The sequence below is a fragment of the Crocodylus siamensis genome, chromosome 2 (assembly GCF_052110815.1).
Source record: "Crocodylus siamensis isolate JL-2025a chromosome 2, ASM5211081v1, whole genome shotgun sequence".
In the NCBI taxonomy this organism is placed as follows: domain Eukaryota; kingdom Metazoa; phylum Chordata; order Crocodylia; family Crocodylidae; genus Crocodylus; species Crocodylus siamensis.
The window spans coordinates 208747516-208760828 of NC_143396.1; the positions used below are offsets into that span (position 1 = coordinate 208747516).

The following is a 13313-nucleotide window of genomic DNA, read 5'->3' on the forward strand; positions in this document are numbered from 1 at the left end:
AAGAGGCAGATGCATTAATTATTTCTGTTTCATATTTCAGAGAGAGCTGGTAGATAATGTAGTTGCTCTGTCAGCAACAATAAAAAGCTTTTCTATATATTTCAGCAATATCAGTCAACAGTAACTGGTATAATTGAAACATACTTTCCTATACAAGACAAACTCACTCATATCCAAGACCAGTTAAAAAAGTAGCCACAACAGTTTTGGAACCCAAGGTTTATATTTTACTACTGGGAAGTCCTAGAGGGTTGGTGGCAGGGAGAAAGCTAACGTTTTTCAAACTGTGAATGCAGGATGACTTAAATAGTTTACAATTAGTTTAAAATACATCAGTACGGAGCGTAGTAGTGAAAGTTGGTTCAGCTTGAAGAAAAAAAAAATATCAATAAGACTAGTGCCAGTCACAAACTTTTGTAAAATAGGTCTTCTTATCCTTGGTTTTGACAAGATTAGACACTTGTCTGATTAAGACAACTTAATTAATGTAACATATTTAGATTCTACCAAGTCAATTTTTTGGTTACCACATGACCAAACATTTTTTGGCTGGCGAAAATTATACGAGTAGATTAAAAATAGGTGATAAATTAAAAAAAAGTAATTACAGATGTAGAAGCACCATCAACTGAGGTGTTTCTGGTGCTGTTGCAAAAAGGCTTGGTTTTTTTGGCCCAAAGCTATTTTTGCATCAAAGTTTATTAATGACCAGCACAAAAATCTAAAGTACTTGCTGGTAAAGTTGGCATGTAGATACTGAGGTTGTTGAAGTAAATTATAATGATCAAGGTCAGTTTTATAAAGGAACCTAAATCACATGGTAAGCTAAGCTTGGCAGAAAATCCCTCTAGGAATAATAAAGAATGTCTCAATTACAGGATAGTTGCTGCATTTTGGATTAAAAAAAGAATGATACTAAAAAGGGGCTTAGGATTTGTAATAGATAGCCAACTTATCCATTACAACTAGCACTTCTAGTACGATGTGGTAGAAAAAAAGTCATAGTATCTACTGAATGTATAGAAGAATATATTAAGTAAAGAGAGAGCCGTAAACATCACTGATTAAGGCGTCAGAGAGACTATTACTAGAATACCATGTCCAGGTCTGGTATTCACAATTTTTAAAAGGATGTTTACAAACTGAAAGGGGTTTGGAAAAGAATGAGAATTACCTAAGGTATGTAAAACTGTTTTGCAGTGAGGTACTAAAGCTCAGTACATTTAGCTTCACTTAGTGAAGTACATTTATGTAGTTAGATGAAGGAAAAAATGGATTGTAAAAGGGCAGTTTAATTTAGCAGAGTCACAGTAAGAACATATCAGGAGGCAGACAAGTTCAGCCAAGAAATAAGGGAACATTTTACAGTGAGGGTAATACATTTTTGGAATCCACTACCTGGGGATATGAAGGATTCTATTATTAAAATTAAAAGTCTTTAAAAACCTATGCAAAAGTTATGCATAATTTTGGATAAGGATGCAAGTTTGGGTCCTAAACTATCAGTCCTTCAGATATGCTTCTTTTCACAGATGACAGAAATTCTTCTGCAACTCCAAGACCTGCTCACAACTTAAATACTCAAGGAAAGATTTAAAGCACTTTGTTGGCCTAGCTCAGGATGACTTTGGGTCAAAATTCCAGAAGAATGTACTTGGGTGAGTAAAAGGGGTAGGGTTAGGCCCTTAAACATTAATAGATATTTTCAAATTGCTATGTTTAAAATACATACAAACAGTAAGCAACACCTGTGTGTGAATATTGGCTTTTCCCTTTAATTTACACAAACCTGAGCAAAAAAAAAAAAAAAAAAGTGTCATTCTTAAATCAGAAAGGGAAAATTATGAAAATGGAGAAAGCATCCTCAAATTACAACTGTACATTAAATACTTGATACTCGTATTTTAAAATTTGTCTGAAGTTCAAGGTAAGGGTATGGCCACTTTGGAAGGGCAGGGGAAGCAGCTGCCCAGGAGCACACAGCAATGGTTATAATCCAAGAGTTACACCTGTGTTATTCTGTAGGATACAAGGGAGTTAAAATTATCCTAAAACTTTTACCCTGGATGAAATGGGGTTAAAAGTTTGAATGCTTTAGCTACACTTGTATTGCTACAAAATCCTACAGAGGTTAATAGCTTGTTTCAGCATTGCTTAACATTGGGATATAGACAGATGTAAGAAACTTTTTCATTGTGCTTTTAATGGATAGAAACCATATAAAATATTGACTTAAAACACTCATCTATTGCTAAAAAGTCTAAAATCAGTTTGGTGCTCATCTTTTTGGCTTGCAGAGCTCTTACATTTGTCATTTTTTTTTACCATACCTGGAAGTAATTTGTAAAGAATAATGTCTTGACTGAAGGTAAAAAATTATTTAAAAATCAAGTACAATAAAATATTCACCTCTCATTTCACTGTTATTACAAACATAAAAATTTACACCAAATAAATTATTTTCATTAAAAACTAAAAGGATAGTGGTGTGCTAGGCCACTAAGCAGTGTAAGCATTAGCTAAATTGTCATTAAAAAAAAAATTCTTTCCATTAAAGTCTTTTTTAGAATAAGTAACCTCTCCTCCTTTAATCTAACACCAGTTCTTCTGTAATGTATCAATTCATTGTTTTTCCATAGTTGTGCACTGAAATAGTGGCCCAATTTTAAATCTTTCAGATCAAACCTTGATTTTTTCCTTCTTGTTATAATACAGCCTCAAATTCTTAGTCACCTACTTTAAATTCCAGTTAGACTATAAACAGTCATCACTACTCCAATAATAATAAAATTTCAATCTGCCTGCAAATGCAAACGATTACCTAAGTGGCAATAATGCAAGTTGTAATGCTTCACTTAACGGAGAAGAACAAATAATATTGTATTAGGAAGACATTCCTGAAGTAGTTTCATTTTTCTAGTACGTATATTTTAGTATCATTATGACACTGTCAATACCATTGTCACATGATACCAGATATACAAATAACCACAGCACACCCTTGAAAAGCTGGTTATATGAACTGCAACTTTGCATTGGGCTGTAATTGCTTGGTTGTACAAGTTGTTAAAAGCAGGTTTGTTTTCAGTTTGTGTTTTAATTTATAAAAAAAACAGTATTGATCTGGTGCAATGTATTAAGATTGGTTTGGCTAAACATCATTAATGCTACACAATTAAAAAGGACCTATTTGTATAAAAGGAAATAAAAGTTATGAACACAGTACCTTTGAAAAGCAAATTCCACGGGGTGGGGGGGAGGAGAAGTAGTAAGAGCATTAGTAGAAGCATGATTAAACTTGGTATTGCCATAATCTGCATTTCTAAAATACCTTCTCTTTAGAAAGACCTCAAAAACTGGAAAATCATTTAAACCCAAGATTTTCCTATGAGGAAATATGGTTGGACCTAGGCTTTACATATGTGGAAACAAAACCAGGAAAAGGTTAAGTGACCAATATAAGGCCATCTCCAATTCAGTGAGAAGTTGAGTACAGAAGTACTTTGCCTTTAACATTTTTTTTAAACTTATCAATTTAAAATCTTTCAGATTATTTCTCTAAATCATAATTAAATTCTATAAATATTCATTAGTTAGAATTAATCAAATCATAGTATCCTATAAAATACCATTGAGATGTATGCGTGTACACAACTCAGGTTAGCTGTAAACTTTATCAGCAGTTATAGTTCATAAACAAAGTTTATGGAAAACTTACTAGGCTTTTAATTTTATCAGTATTTTGCTTCATTCTTAATAATCTTTTCACTTGGGCAGGAACCATACTGTAATCATGGCATATAGTTCATTTAAATAAAGAAAGATGCGTAGGTGTTTCTACACGTGCATTTACAGAAGCTTAAAAATTTACTGCATGGGGAGTTACTGTGCAATAAGCAGGAATAGGCCAGCATCGACACAATCAGGTGTCAAAGTGTATTAATGCTGTGTGTGGACTGACTTGGGACTCCCAAGTCAGTCCACACACACACATATACATTACTGCACAGTAAGTCATCTATACGTACGTTATTGCGCCAATAACTAACTGGGCATTAATTCGATACTTGCATGATGAAGGTACAAATTTACATTCAAATCTGTGCAAGTAACCATATTTACTACAAAGTATGGGCATGCACATATAAAAGTGTGCCTATACTGTGCAGTCAATTTGGTTACTGCTCAGTAAATGTGCATGTGTGGGTGCACTTAGTGTTCCCCTAATTATAAAACAGGTGAACAAGGAAGGAAGTTTGGGGGGGGGGGGAATCCATGTTTAATGGTTTTTCTGAGCTAACAGCAGGCCACACAAAAAACCCTCAAGGAGGCTAAACTGTTCATTAAACATGTACATTGTAACCACTAACTCTGGCCCATTTTCTTCACCTCAAAGAATATTCTTGACCTTTTTAAAACAGATTATTTGTGATATATCAGGAAGAACTACTGAAGAGGTATGATGAGTTCATACTAGTTTATTCACACATCCACACACACCCACCCACCCACCCGCACTATTTTTAACCAAGGAGAAAGAGAAGTGCTTGTTTCTCTTCTGTTTTTCAGTTAAATCTTCTGGTTGATGCCAGTTAGCCCTTTGGCAAAGTCATGTTAAAACTGCATGGCTTTCAGGGCACCCACATCCAAAAATAAACATGAAGCAACAGAGTTTTCTACCTTTTTTGATGCCCAATCCTTTCCAGGCAAGCAAGGAAGCAAAAGTATCCATCCCTCCTTGAGCAAGTTTTGAGTAAGCTTAAATTAAAATTTTTGGCAGCCAAACAAGGCACTTGTTTCCTGAAAAGCCTATACCTTTCCCCAAGGAAGCTGCTTCCCATAAGGATGAGAAGTCTACCTCAGTTCCAAATCCCTTAACTCAAGACCTCACCCTGTAGCAGGAACGAAGTGTCTGCTTGCTCTTCTAATCAGTCACCCGGTTAGCTAGGCTCTCCTCCCATTTTAAATTCCTCACCTGAAGCTTGACAATTAGCTAGCTCAGTTGTTGTGTGCAGTGGATTAGGCTCCCAGCAGTCCATTTACTCTTTCCAGATACACCTGATGTTATATATTCCTTCATATCTGCCTTTTGCCACAAGGTGAAATGACTGGAGGCACACTATAAAAAAAACTTGATTGAAGCAAGAAATTGCTTCGGAATAGGAGGAGATTTCAGCCAAGGTCATAACCACCTTAACACTGAAATACTAAATGCATTCAACCTTTTAGTCATGTATCACTTAAAATACTCTTTCTAGTATGTCAAGCTTTTGTATGGTTTAAAAAAAAAAAAAAAAAAAATTACAGCTACCATACTTTAAATTTTAGTATCTCTCTATCAGTGCAAGTACTTTAAAGGATAGTTAGTTTTCTGGCATGGAGGGTACTGGGCAATATACACAGCTGATAAAACGGAAGACCATATCTTCTTTACGTTAAAATCCCTCAATGACTAAGATTATTTGAGTTATGACTTTTCAGCATTATTTATTTCACGGTGGATTTTATACTTTAATTAGTATTTCTAGTAAGAATATATGCAAAACTTGATTTAAGCTTGAATTAGGATTGCTTCTTTCAGTACTATGCAGCTAGACTACACAATATGAACTAAGATTCAGCAAACCCTCCTTATTCAATAAAGCTTTTAAGCATGTACTTTATGACCTGGGACTTAAATTTAGTATGAAACTTCAATTGTTTGTGGCATACCAAAAAACTAGTTATGTTTTTATACAGTAGCAACCCTACTAAAGTTCTTGCACTTCTTCAGAATCTCCTAAGCAACTGCTATAAGCAGGGCCTGCAACCCTCCCCCGATGCTAAATTAGACATTATTCTTGACCGAAACAGCCAGTAAGAAGCACTGGTAAAGATGAAGAGAATGACTTAGCTATGGCACCTTCTCTATTGGTTTCTGAGCAGCAAGTGACTTTCTAAACAGAGCACTACCCAAAAACTACACACCCATCACAAGAATAATTGCACCTAATTATTTCTATAAATGGATATACATACAAAAGTTAAGTGGTCAGTGCCTTCTTGGTACTTAAGAAAACACAAATTGTGTAAAATGTACACCGAGAGATCAGGAAGGAATATGAATTTGCTATGTGAGAGGTCCATGAGATCTGTTCTTTCATTAATACAGAGGAAATTCTGCAGACATTTTAAAATTAAATAGTCATGGGAGTTAATTGCAGAAATTACCTGTGCATTCAATAGACAAAGGGAACTCTAACTTTCACCTTCACAGAAAGATTTTATATTCCAAGAGAAAAAACTTAAATCCAAATACGCTCAAGGAAAAAAGTCAGCACAAAACTATTCACAAGTAAGAACTGTAAAACTTCAGAAGAAACAAACCCAAATAATAAACTTTGTGCCTACACTGTGTGACCACTAATAATTTTATAAGTTCATATTGCAAGAAACAACATCACCACCACTATTAACAAGCAATTGTCTATATGAAACAAAAGTTAAAAATCACAGAAAAAATGTTCACATCTTCATATATTTTTGCTACAATAATAAATCAATCTAAAAATATACAGGACTTTTTGCTATTGATATTTAAATCAATTTAAGGATCTGGCCACGTCTATCAAATAAAAAAAAAGTCTGAAGAGAAGTTTTTTTTTTTTTTTTTTAAACGGATGCAATTAAAAGAAAATAAAAGTTCCATTAATCCTTCATTACAATTATTCCAACAAATAAAACCATTACTTGTTTTCCTGAAGTGAATATACATTTAGAATACACCGTCACCAATATTTTATTCCATGCTATGGAATAACTTTCTTTTCCACTATTACTTAACAGATGTAGATTACAAATTTTTTTATTAAAAGAATTATTACCAAGAGTTGTACAAAAAATAAGTCTAATGAGCCTTCAAAAACCTATTTTTTATTTTAAGAGAAATGTTCTTAAAAATTAGTATGCCATGCAGGTACCCCAAATCAAACTATATTGCAAGAAGATTAAGCAAAAAGGAAAATCAGATAAAACACATTTCTGCCTTGGTATATTTTCAAGGTATTAAAAACAACAAAAACAGGCACCCTCAAAAAACCATGAATACCTAGAATACTTCTATTTTTCTAAATCCTGTTCAGGACAAAATACTACCAATATTATAAAACATATTAGCAGTATCAATCCACTAACCCATCCTCTGAAGACAAATCTCTTATACAAAGAGAGAAAAATTGCAGCAGAACATGGTCTTTTCCCAACTCTCACTCCCACCAGATTATACATAAATCAGAATCCATGTATTCCTACCTCGATCAAAAAGTCTCCTGTTCTCAAGCCAGCTTGCCATGCTACTCCACCTTCATCCACAGATTCTAGGTACTGCAAAGCGGGAAAGGCTGGAGTTGGGGTGAATTCTTCAATTGGTGTATCAGCTTCAGGGAAGAAAAAAAAAAAAAAAAAAAAAATTCAACCCACAATATTCATTAATTCCTTTTTCAAAAATATTTACAACTAAAAATGACTTAACTGAAAGGACAAGTATGGCATTATCATTTATGGAAATAAGAAATATACAGGGTACTAGAGTATGACAGGCCCTTGCCTCATATTCTAGGTACTGGGATACAATATCTAGATATTGGGAACAAAGAACAATCCATCTGCAATGGCAATCTACAGTTCTTCTCTTCTGAGGGAAACCAATCCCCCCCCCCCCCCGACTACCTTTTATTATGCCATAAATTAAAATCAAAGAGCAACTAAAAGTAGCTTAATTTTTTTATAATAAATTTCATATTCGCAGACAGGTTTTTTTTGTAAACGCAGCTTATGTAAAAATGCACGTTCTTCTAAGAAAGCTTAATTCACTTTTAAGCAGTTCTCTAGTTGAAAGGGAAATTTGGCTAACATGTAACATAGAAATCAAACTAAAATCTTTGTTTTATATCTTTACGTTTGTTTGTTTTTAAGCCTTAACAGAAAAGGATCAGTTTCTACAGTAAAAAGGCACAGCAGGCCTGGTAGCAACCCTGTATCATGAAAAAGGTCTTTGGATCTTTCACCTGGGGAGTTCTGGCCCTTATACAGGCAGTAGTAGGGAAATACTTAGGCTTATACTGAGGGTGTGACCTCCTCTTGCTGCATAGACAACTCATGCCAGCCGATCAGACAGTGGCTTTCCTAAGGGGTTCCCAATAATATACACTTGGCCAAGATGATGGAGGAGAAATGCTTTTATAGCAAAAAGGGCATAAAACATTCTAGTAAAAGGGGATAAAAATGGTGTCACAAGAATGAGGGTGTGGAATATCTTTCATGGCCACATATGGGCTAGCCTCTACTTGGGAGGCAGGCAGGGCAAGGGAGAACTCACATAAGTGAGGGGGAGAAAAAAAGAGGGGGGCATACTATCAATATTTTTAAATGCAAAAGAAATAAAATGTAGTGTTATGTTAAAAAAACAGAACCTATAATAGAAGCGTTCAACTCTGCAGAATCCTATAAAAGTAGATTTTAGTTTTAAAAACCTGTTAACACATTTTAACATGAAGAACAGCTCTCAAGCTGAACACACTACAGGCCATGCAACATACGTGCAGCTTCAGAAGATGTAAAAAAGATCTTTTCATACTAAAACTGCACCAATGTCACCTTGTAGAAGATACACACCTATTTTGAACATGTCATCAACCTGTTTTTATACTTGCTATTCATAAAGATATTTTGAAATAGACAACTGAAATATAGAAGGTAAGAATCTTTATTTTTTAAGAAGCAAGATTCCCACAGTAAAGCTTAACTTAGGGAGGAGAAATGGTACACGATAATGTTTCAAATGCCTTGGCAATAAAATAACCCCCCCCCCCCCCAATGATCCTACAGAGTTCACCCCCACATAAAACCCCAAGCTGCTCAAAACAGAAGCCACTAAAATCCATCTGAGTAGTATAGCATACAGAGAACACTGTTGTCTAGCAACCAAGTGCACCAAGAATAATTCCTGCTTATTTTCAGAGATGTATACATTTTTCACATCAGCACATACCACACATGTACATACACAGGTACATACACAGGGAAAAAATATATATCACATACCTTTTGCACCTCTAAGTACAAATCCAAATCCTTCATTGTCTTTTTTCTGCAGGACCACTGCCTTTTCTTCAATAATGCAGTCACTGTAGAGAGAATTCCGAGGATAGCGACCATTATTACATCCCTTCATCACCACTGTAGTAGCTGCTCCTCCAGTGTGCAGGTTCATCATCATCACAGCCAGTTAATCAAATATTGCAGTAACCAAGCATGGGAAAAATTATAAATGAACAATAGTGGAGGAAAGAGACAGAGACAAAGCTTAATGGTAAAAAAGAACATGACAGTGCAACTTAAAAGGAATAGAGAGAGAGAAGAAAACGAAGAAATCATGCATGATGGTTTGTTCTCTATAGAAATGACTGAATGAATGTGTGATCATGTAATCTGTGGACTAGCTAGAACTCTAAAAGAAAAGAAAGTAAGTGAACTGAATGACAGTATCATTAATAAACTCCTCAATCGTGGATGTACCAGATGCATCTTCTAGTGAAGCCAAAATGAAACCAACCAGAAGAAAAATGAGGCAGCATTTTAAATTTATAGATAGATATCTGTTTGCTGTATAAGCTAGCTAAAAAGGCACAAATACAGTCAGAAAGCTATGCCTTGCATCAAAAGCCCTTTTTCAATCCTATTGAATGTTGCATGCTGCAAGAATCCCACATGACCATCTGACAGCCTACAATGCTAACAACGTGCAGCTGCCTTGGCGTCATCAAGCACAATTTCCACAGCATCAAGAATCTGCATAATTGAAATAGTAACAAGCCTTGTTACAAGCAGGAGAACACATTCTTTAAAGAATATGTATTTTCTACAAAACAAATAAATGCTGTAAAACAAGGAGGGAGTTAACAGGTCAATTAAATGCAGGCAGCATTTCCTTAAAGAAAAAGTAGCCATAGGATTCTTGCTGGCATTCTCAAGAAAAAAAAACGCAACAGTAGACACTGGATGAAGGAAATGCAAATGGACCAAATTAGAACTGGCTTAGCATAGATTTTAAATCTATATATCTGTATCTAAATCTATGTACAGATAGACAGACAGACAAAAATTAAAACTTGCTGCTTGCTTGTACTATCTTCCACCTGCAATACACACACATGAAACTAAAGCCACAGAAAAGCTTCTATTTGTCCAATTTCTCATGTTTCTTTCAAAGTAAATAACCACAATTGGGTTCATACAAACGTTTCTCTCAAGTACTCATTATAGACTGCATGATATTCTCTCCATAAAGACAGCATTAGATTAACTCTAGTATTCATGAAGCATATATACTATAAAAATATGGCAGTGAAATGGCTTGACACTCAACTAGTATTGAAGGTGGAAAATAGTATAAGCAAGCTGCAAGTTTTAAATTTTCATTAAAACTTGGTCAACTTCCCTTGACCAATCTGGGCTGAATTTCATTTCACTACCATTTTCTTCATCCCAAATATGCATAAGTTTTCTTTATACTATCTTCTTCCACTGTAGGAACATTCACTCTTATCTACATCATGGTGAGTGCACCCATGACCCTTAGATATCATTGCATAGCAGATGTAACATACAAGATATAAACACTGTCCTATGTATCATTGGATAAAAACAAATGGAAATAATGGAGAATACAAAGCTGCAAGCAGAAATTGTCTAAGCCTTGGATGTATCAACAAGTTTACCAAGGGGAAAGAAAAAAAAAAAAAACTGATAAAGTAAATCAATACAACACACCACCACTAGTTAATAATAATTCGGAGGGTACTGGGAGAAACTGAACACACTAGAAAGTTTAGGGTTTTATTTTCCTATATCCTCTGATAAATGCCGTACAAAATAATGAATATCAATATTTACTATTTTAACATTATTTCATTCAATCCTGCTCCAATGGTAAAATTAATATTTTAGCTTTTTTCAGTACTAGCAATAAGTTATAATTCCTTTCTCCTGTCATAGTTGAAGAAGTAGTCACAAAAGCAGAACGTCATAGACCTAGTTTCTATTGTTGGTTGTCTCGTGGCCTTCCATAACATTGGGTAAAACATTACTTTTTGGCCACCTTTCCACTTCATAAAAGGGATGTTATTTGTTGAAACTAACATTTTCAACAACAGTTGTTGAAAATTGTATACAGCCAAACTACATACAGCCAAAAAGCACTATAACAGTTTTATTAAGACGACAAAAATACAAGAGTCCCATGATACCTGACAAGCAAATTTTAAAAAAAATCTGTTTTCCAATATGGTGAGACAACGTCAAATTAAGAACACCTGAACACAATAAAAGAAACTATTCATGAGTAACTAAAACAAAATTTGTCTACTTTCATCTAGTCAACAGAAAAAAGGGACTTGCAGTGATCTTATGACTCAATTGATTGCACCTCAAAACTTAAAAGTAGGCACAGTAAGCATAATTCTCTTTCCCTCCACACTGAAGAGAGAGGAATCCAACAGCAGAAACAGAAAGAGCAAGGGAAACTAACAACAGACAAGAAGCTCATTTTCATATCCCCCAAGGGAACAAGAAGTCCAACCCTCAGAATAGTTTGCAATATAGTTTCCCTGGTTCCTTTATCCAATGTTAATGTCAAAGTGTTCAATTTATCCCTATTGAGACATGTTGAAGACCTGTTAGCAACCTATCTGGGGCCAGCAGACAGAAGAAAGCCAATCCTGAAAGCAGGTTAAATTATCATGGAACAAGCCTTCTTGGCAAGATGTCATCAATCCTGAAGGTGTTGTAAATACTTAGCTACATGGTACCCATATAAAGGCCTAACTACCAGTGACAAATAAGGGAGACATGTGATTTTATATGTCCATTCAGACAACTGGTCTCCAACAGGGGAAAGGAATATTTGGTCATAGGCAGGTTGAAAGGATCATATGGCTTTACATGAGCCTTAGTGGTCCCTGCTATGGTGATGATCATTACCCAAATGTTAAAAAAAGGTAAAAAATGATATGAATTCAGTTGCCCTGCTTGGACTGAAATTGAGCAGTGTCCACCTAACGGGGTACATAAATTAATGTTAGGTTTGCTATGAATCAGGGAGGGTTGCAATTTTTAAAATTACTGTATTTACTCAATTCTAAGATTAGGTTCTAGAATCAAGGTCTCGACTGGGCCTGGGAGGCTCGGTGTCCTGATCAGCTGCCATTTCAAGCCATAAAGGTGCAGCAGAGTCAAGGGCTCCAGTGATCCCTGGAGGCTGGGAGAGGCAGTCAGCTGACTGGTATTTCCAGTGTTGGGGGTGCATTATATTCCTTAACTCTGATGTGCTCCTGAGGCTAGGAGTGGGAATCAGGTGGCTGGCCTCCAAAACCGCCAGTGCAAAAGGAGCCTGGGATCATGATCTCAGATGTTCAGCTAAAGGCACGATGGGATCTGATCCCTGATCCCACAACTGTGCCAGGAGCCAGCAAACAACCTGACATGAAATTGATTATAGCAATGGACGCATGACTTGTTGCAGGAGCAAGAATGACCCTTTGGAAAGTCCAGAGTAATCTTGGTGTAGTGCAATACACAGGTATAGAGTTGTCCATTGCTCATTCACTTTACATTTAATATGGATGTAAAGGCAAAATACAACAGTACGCAATGTATCATGTATTCACACTTGGAGCTTTTTTCCCCTCAATACAATGCAATATTTAGGCAAACAGTTTAATGGATATCAAATACTCAGATGTGCTTTCTCTGCAGCAAATATCAAGTCATGTCGATATATCTAGGCAATGAGAGAAAGGAGGACAATTTAAAAGCAACGTTAAAACACTAGGCCTTTAAAAAGCAAATCCGAGCAACATGGGCAAGAGTGTTGCTGAGCTAGAACAAGTACAGGCAGTGTCTTAAAAGCAACAGCTACTGAAAGTCAAAAAACGGATGCAGAAGCTTTTGTTCCAGGGCAGAGAAGGACTAGAGAATTTTTAATTAAAATCATAGAAATAGATCTATCATGAGGACAGGACACATTTAAAGAATTGTCAAATCGTGTTTGTAATCCACAAATTCATTACATGTAATTTGTAAACTATTCAACTTAATGGGCCACCAAATGGCAGGTAATGGCAAGTTGCTGCTTTGTACATGAAAAAAAAATTTCTTCCTGAGTAGAGAAAAGTTAAAAACTTAAAAGGAAAAAAGAAAAAGGTGTTCTGGACTGCTATTTGAGATGTTATCAATGTGGGTCCCAAAGTTTAGACTTTTTAAACAGTCCCAGTAGA

At 35.4% G+C, this 13313-nt stretch overlaps 1 protein-coding gene across 3 annotated transcripts in view; it reads right to left on the reverse strand.

Moving 5' to 3' along the window:
* The window catches only part of SHANK2 (SH3 and multiple ankyrin repeat domains 2), a 736911-nt gene that overhangs the window by 228101 nt on the left and 495497 nt on the right, over positions 1-13313 (reverse strand). For all 3 annotated transcript variants that reach the window (XM_090032909.1, XM_090032907.1, XM_090032908.1), the window contains exons 16-17: positions 9082-9164; positions 7291-7415 (exon numbers count right to left, since the gene is read on the reverse strand). In XM_090032909.1, coding sequence (XP_089889035.1) covers positions 7291-7415; positions 9082-9164 — 208 coding nt within the window. The remainder of the gene's footprint in view (positions 1-7290; positions 7416-9081; positions 9165-13313) is intronic.